The sequence below is a fragment of the Myotis daubentonii genome, chromosome 9 (genome assembly GCF_963259705.1).
Source record: "Myotis daubentonii chromosome 9, mMyoDau2.1, whole genome shotgun sequence".
NCBI lineage: Eukaryota > Metazoa > Chordata > Mammalia > Chiroptera > Vespertilionidae > Myotis > Myotis daubentonii.
In genome coordinates this window covers 80877081-80883937 of record NC_081848.1, presented here as the reverse complement: position 1 = coordinate 80883937, position 6857 = coordinate 80877081, and the positions used below count along the sequence as shown (strand labels likewise).

At 65.7% G+C, this 6857-nt stretch overlaps 1 protein-coding gene across 2 annotated transcripts; it reads right to left on the bottom strand.

The window, feature by feature from the left end:
* Positions 1–480: 480 nt before the first annotated feature.
* AP5B1 (adaptor related protein complex 5 subunit beta 1) lies at positions 481–4681 on the bottom strand. 2 transcript variants are annotated; one of them, XM_059710058.1, is made up of 3 exons: positions 4581–4681; positions 4041–4208; positions 481–3945 (listed from the first exon to the last, which is right to left on the bottom strand). In XM_059710058.1, the coding sequence occupies exons 2-3, from the start codon at positions 4188–4190 to the stop codon at positions 1459–1461; spliced, it is 2637 nt and encodes an 878-aa protein (XP_059566041.1). In that variant the 5' UTR covers positions 4191–4208; positions 4581–4681; the 3' UTR covers positions 481–1458. The 2 variants fall into 2 exon arrangements, with proteins under 2 accessions (XP_059566041.1, XP_059566042.1); XM_059710059.1 differs by lacking the exon at positions 4581–4681 and having other exon boundaries at positions 4041–4212.
* Between the last annotated feature and the right edge of the window lie 2176 nt (positions 4682–6857).

Genomic DNA, 6857 nt, shown 5'->3' with positions numbered 1-6857 from the left:
GAAGCAGCTGGAGAAGCGTGTTGCAGGGTTTGCCCGGATCTACAGCAAGTCGCTGGAGCTCAACCTTGGGACAGACCACCTGACCCCCGCCCTGTAACGGCTCCACTTGTCCCAGGCCCTTCTTTCCTCTCCTAGGCAGCCTGACAGGAGAGGCTTGGCTGGGGGCGCAGGAGGCAGGTGGCAGAAGAGGCCCTCCCCCCAAGCCTCTGGCCATTCTCCACCCAGCACTGCTGACTGCTGCTCCTGTGAGCTCCTGGGGGCTGGCCCCAGGGCAGAGGGTGGGGGCTGTCCCCCCATGGCCCGTGCAGAGCTTAGCTCTGAATGTGGCAACAGAAACCCGCTCCAGGATGGTAAACCTCTACACCATGCCCCAGACGTGCTGTGTGCAGGAGGCAATGGATGTCTCTCTAGCATCAATGCTTCTCTCCTGTCCTTCCTTCCCCTCTCTCTAAAAATCAATGGGGGAAAAAAATGTATACACACACACACAACTGTGTTTACTTATTTAGGTTAATCCTCACTCATGGGTGTTTTCCCATAGATATTTAGAGTGGAAGGGAGGGGGGAAGACAGAAAAACATCAATGTGAAAGACACATTGGCTGCCTCCTGCATGTGCCCCTACTGGGGCAGGGACTGAGCCTGCAGCCCAGGTACGTGCCTTTGATCAGAATTGAACCCAGGACCCTTCGGTTTGAGGGCCGACACTCTATCCACCGAGCAGCACTGTCAAGCCATACACACACTCTCCAGTGAGGATTAAAAAACACACATCAGAATCCTGAGTATTTTGCATATTTGGAATAAGAACGAGGGGGTGGTTCTTAGAGGAAGATTTCGAGGTCCACTGGTGGGGTAAGGAAAACCCAGCTTCGTTTTAGCCCAGACCATGGGGCCCCCTCAGCCTTGAAACTGTACCAGCAGGCCCTTCCTAGAGCTGGCTCCCCTCCCCAGCCTGGGGGAGCCTCACTCCCCAGGGAAGAGGCCACTGCAATCTCCTCACTGTTTCTAGCCTAAGCTCCCGGGGTCAGGACCCTGCAACCCTCAGGAGCTGAAAAGCGCGGGCCCACAGGTGAGAGGCCCCCCAGCTCCAGGCTCATTCCTAAATTACTGGGGAGCTTTGGGCAAGACCAGACCCTCTGGGAAGCAGAGATGATGTTTTCTCTCCTGCCTCCTGGGCAGAGATTCTGGAGAATCCCAGGCTATTTGCCAGGAGGGAACTTTGGAGCCCCGCAGTCTGGGGGGTTCCCACTCTAGAAGCTTTCGGGGAGCCTCTGACCCCATCGCAGTGGTCTGCTCCCGATTAGGGCCCAGAAGAAAACAAACGAGGGTCATTGGTGAACGGAGGTTTTTGAACAAAGGATCCATAGGACTGGGTCCTGCTCCGCAGCTGCCCGTCTTAGACAGGAGCCTGTAAGGGCCACAGTCCCGTTCCCACCTGGCCCAGCCCAGCCGGGGCTCAGACCGCAGCCGACAGCCCGCGGAGGTAGTCCCCCACCAGGGGCAGCACAGCCCAGGCGTCCGTCCGCAGGACCACGGGCACTCCGTCCGCCTGGGCTGCCTCCAGCCGCAGCAGCAGCTTGGAGTCCGGGGGCAGGCGGATGGCTATGTGGTAGCTCGTGGGCGGCCGGGCCACCACTACAAAGGGCTCCAGGTGGCGTGACACCAAGGCCTCCAGACCCTGTGGCCCAAGAGGGCACCACAGGCGACTCTCGGTGCCCTTTGGCAGGCACGAGTCCCACAGTTCCTCAAAGAAGCCCAACCTGGCACCCTCGGGGGGCTTCGGGAAAGGCAGGAAGAGGTCAGCGAACTTCACAGGCAGGGGTGGCAGGTGGGTATAGCACGTGAGGCCAGTGGACTTGGTGTAAAGAGCACGGACATCCAGCTGTGCAGGGGCCGGGCGCCGGGGCTGCAGGGGCAGGAGCAGAGGGCGGGCCGGGCGGCCAGGGCACAGGCAGGGCACGTGGACAGCCCCTAGGGGTGCATAGAGCTGTCCTTCCACTCGGAAGCGCAGCTCCAGAGAGTACACGGGCTCCAGCACCTCCACCTGGAGCTGCAGCACTGGGACCGGGCCCTCAGCCCTTTGGGGCCCCACGCTCAGCCGAATCGGGGCTGGGGCCTCCTGCACCATCAGTGCCGTGGCAAAGCCCTGGTTCTCGGCCACCAGTGAAGAGGTCAGTGCAGGTGCAGCAAGGGAGGGGCCCAGCGCCACCCCCAGCTTGGGCCCTGACAGGTGGCTCAGGAGGACGTAGTAGAGGCGGGCGTGGTCCCGCCCATCAGGGTCCTCCAGCTGCCTGGCCAATGCCTGCAGCAAGTCTGCCAGGCCTCCCCCAACCCCCGCCCGCAGCAGGGCCCGGCAGACTCGCAGCAAGGCCTGCTGGAGGCCCCAGTCCGTGCAGTGGGCCGCTGCAGCCTGCAGGAAACCGAGGGTGGCACTCTGAGCGTCCCTGTCTGCCACCTTTGCCAGCATCTGCAGGTGCCAACGAAGGGCCTCACCCCCACCTGGCCTTGACACCACCTCTTGCCGCAACACCACCCGCAGGGGCTCCCCCAGCTCAGGGGCCACTCGATCCAAGAGGTCAACAAAATGGGGAGCCAGCGCAGGCCGGGCGCGGTAGAGCTGGGCCAGCCCGTGGGTCAAGGGTGCCAGCACTGTATGGTGCCCGGCCAGGCAGAGAGCAACGAGGTATGACGCCTGGAAGCAGAGTGTTGCCAGGGCCCGGGGGCCTCCGGGAAGGGCCGCCCTCTGCTGCAAGCCGGCCAGGAGTTCCTGCAAGTAGTGGCAGGGGCTCTGAGCCTGTCCTTTCTCCTCCTTTTGTTCGTCCTCAGCACAGAGAAGGCACAGCAGGTGCAGGCGGGCCAGCAGGGCCATCGGGTCATGAAGGAGGTTGGGTAGGAGGCCACGGCAGAGCTGCGGTTCTAGCAGCAGCGGGGCAGCCTCCTCACCGGCGGGGCCCAGCGGGCAGTTCTCTGGGAAGCTCAGGAGGCAGTGCAGGTAGAAGAGATGAGCGGGCAGCGGCAGGGCTGGGTGCTGCGCGGCCAAGGTGAGCCGGCGGAGCAACAAGGCCTCGTCCTGGGCTGTGAACAGTGCCTCGCCGAAGGCCGCCTTCAGTGCCAGGACAGCGTGCAGCAGTGCCAGCTGGGCTGTGCCCAGCAGCCGTACCAACTGTGGCTTGAAGAGCACTGGCGGCTGTCCCCGCAGACCCCGCAGGGCCCAGCCCAGCAGCCACAGAAGCTGGGCCTGGGCCACAGGTGTGAGCAGGTACGAGGTGTCCAGAAGCTGGGCCACTGCAGCCCGCAGCTCCCGGGCCTCCTCGGGGCTGGGCTCTAGCGCTGAAAGGCCACACTCCTCAGCTGCCGGCCAACTGGGCGCTTGGGGCTGAAGGTGGGCATCGCCCTCTTGAGCTAGTGTCCAGTTCCAGGGGCCACCCCCGGGGGGAGGAGCCCTGACTGTGAGCAGGCCCTGCAGGCTGGCCCTGACCCTAGCCTGTATCACCAAGGTGTTTCGCAGGGCAAGTGCCAGCAGCAGGCTGAGTGGCTGGACAGGGGCCACGGGGCCCTCTTGTCCCAACAGGCCACGAAGAAGCCCCAGGCAGCCCCCCAGCAGCCCAGGCTTGCAGCTCTCCAGCTCCCGCAGGCACTCGCACGCAGTGGCCTGCAGGGGTCGCTGCTCCGAGGAGGGGCCAAAGCCTCGCCCCAGATCACCACCTGAAGCCAAGCCGAGCAGCAGGGGCAGAAGCCGCAGGGAGGCCCCGGAGGTGGGGCCGAGCACACCTCCGGTCACCAGGGCTGTGGTTGCTGCCAGCAACAGGGGCCTCCGCAGAGCTGATGGCCGCGGGGGTAGAAGGACCAGGGTATCCAACAGGGAGGTGGCAGCTGCCTCAGCTGCAGGGGCATCTGGCCACAGCTGGGCTGGGTACTCCAAGCTCAGGGCCAACATGGAAACCTGGGGATGGGAGATTTGGAGACGATGGAGCTCAGAGCGCGGTGGGTTGAGGAGACCATACGCGGCAGGGCAGGGGCGGGGCGTTCAGGGCCTACCTTGGTCTGTTCGCTCAGCTTCTCACTCCGCAGGTCGCTCAGCAGGTCACGACCCAGATCCTCACCCTCAGGAGCTGCCATGTAGGCGGACGGGCTGGCCCGGAAGGCGCCCAGGCGCTGGGCCCAGGCTTCCCGGCTCAGGAGCCCCATGGTCAGGCACGTGGGTCCGTCCCTGCAGGGAGGAGCGCGCGGGGGGGGGGGGGGGATCAGATCGGCGGCCGCGAGACCCGCCAACCCCGAAGGAGGCATCGTCACCCCAGAGCCCTTTGCAGAACTCAGCCACCCTCGACTACGCGCAAACGCCAGCGGGGACCCCGTGCCTGGGCCCCGAGATAAAACCGAGAGGTTTCAGGGTGACGCTGGGGGGCCGCCAGGATCCCTGCGGGGCAGAAACGCGGGAGAACAGGGGCGGGGATGCCGGGCGGGGCGCCAGCGCGGGTGCGTGCCGAGGGCTCATTAGACCGCCCGCCCGCGGCCGGCACCGAAACCACAGCGCCACCCCGGTCCCCAGCGCCTGCGGTAACGGGCGGCAGCGCTTACCTCCCCTGACTCAGCCGCCGCCGGCGCCCCAGCCAGCCGGCTCCTTCCGGGCGGGCGGCGCGGGGCGGGACGCGCAGCGCAGGGCGGGGCTCGGGGCGCGTGGGAGGCCGGGCCGGGCGGGGCGAGGCCGTAACGGGGCCGCCGCCTCCCCCTCCCACCCGGCCGGCAGGTGCCGACTCGCCGGTTTCGCTGGGGCTGAGTAACTGTCCCGCTGCGCACCGGCCCCCCTTCCCCGAAACCGCCGCAGGCCGGGGCAGGAGCGGTGGAGTTGGGTGGCCCCCGCTCCCAGAGGCCGGGGTCCCCTCGCGCGCGAGCTGCGATCCCAGGGCCCTCGGGTGGACAGCGACCCCGGGTTGGCGACGATGGCCACCTGCGCGCCCCCCGCCGGCGCCCGGGCGCACCGCACCCCGCGCCAGCCGCGCGCCTTCCCGGGGTGGTGTAGGGTGCGGGCGCTCCAGCTCCCAAGGTGGCCGCTGGGGGTGCGCAAGGTGCGGTTCCAGGGCTCCCGCAGGAAGCGCGCGCCGCGGCCCTGGCTGAACCGGTCGGGCAGGTGCCTCAGGGCTTGGCTTCGCTTCTCCGACGCCGGCCTGGGGAGCCCCCACCCGCTCGGCTTGGGGGCGCGGAGCCGGCGCCCGGGTCACGGCGGGAGGAAGCTGCTGACTTTTGCCAGAGGCGGCACCGACGGTCGGCCATGGTCGCGGCTGCCAGGCCGGCGTAGAGCTGGAGACAAGACCATAAACCGTGAAGCCGGAGAACAACGGGATGCAGAGGTGCGGCCTGCAGCGCCTGGCGTGTCACGGCGTCAGGACACCGCGCGCCTCGCACCGATGGGAAACCTAGGCTTCGCGGGGGAAGACCTGGGGCCCAGGACGGCGGGCACCCCGCGCTCTTGACTTCCAGAGGGCTGGGTCAAGGCTTTGAGGGGCACCAAGGGAACTGGGCCAGGGGTTCCCTAGGAGCCGCTCCTGGGCCGGGGACCAAGGCTGTGATGCCCCAATGACTGCAGGTTCCCGGGCACAGAACTGCAGGCAGCCGGACCCCACAGCCCACTGGCCTAAGGCCTGCGGCTCTCATTAGCCGGCTTTGAAGATGAAACAGACCTGAGCCCCGTAACAGCAGCTGAGAACTAGTTTCTCTCCTTCCTCCAGGCTTCACAGGTCCCTCCCTCCCTACCCAGCCTGCTGCCCTCCAGATGGAAGTGATGGAGTAGCTGGAAAAGAGGCTATTGGGGTGCCAGGGGCATGGAGACCAGCATCCACCCCCAGGGACAGGTCCGACTGGAAAGCCTGTCCCAGCTCCTCTGCCCCTGGCTCCACAGTTGACTCACAGGCGGCAGCCCCAAACCACTTCCTTCTAGGTGCCTCCGTTTCTCCATCTATAAAATGGGAGTGAGGACACCCCCCGCCCCAAGAGGCTGTGGGGTGGGGCGGCCTGGCTAATTAAGCCTAAGATGAAAGAGGCCAGGATGAGAGGGCCCTGGGAGGGAGCCTGTCTGGTTTCCCTGTCTGAGGCCCAGAGGCTGCTGATAACTGCACATCCCCAGCCCTCGCCGCTCACAGGGAGGGAGGACTGATTATTAAACCCCTTTTACAGTTGAGGAGACAGGCTTCAAAGGGTCAGGAAATCTGACGCTGCTCTGGCCCCCACTCAGCCTCTGAGAGCCACCAGCCTTTCTGAGCCTGGGCTCCACTGGGCCCAGGGCCTGAAGGGAGGGCACCCCATGTGGGGCCCGACGCTGTGGTGGGCTCATCCACATGGACTCACAGGCTCACAACAACCCTGAGGGACCCACGGATGGGTGCCATTCCGACGGGAAAGGAAGGCCCAGGGAGGTGCAGTCACTTGCCCCAAGTCCCAGAGCTCCTACGAAGTGGAGCCTGGACTTAAACACACTGCCCCGCGCGGCCCTGACTTGGCCCTCCTCCCATACCAGCTGCCCTCAACCCTCCCGGGATGGGCCCTGCCCTCAGCTGCTTGCCCTGCTCCCCGTGGGAGGGTGGTGCTGGTCTGTCCCTGGCACAGGACAGGCATAGAGTTTAACTCAGCCCACCAGCAGTGAGGGCATGAATGTCCCCTCAATCTGCCATTGCTGACCTGCTCTGAAGGAGACCTCGCAGAGGTGCCCAGGGTGGGCCTCAGCCAGGTAGCCAAGATGGGAACTCCCCCTCGATGCCCACACCTCACTGCTTCTTTCCTGCTGAGTCCCATCCTCCCCAGTGCAGCCTAGTTCCGGGGAGATGATAAACACAGGCTCGGAACAGGGAAAATCAGTTTTCT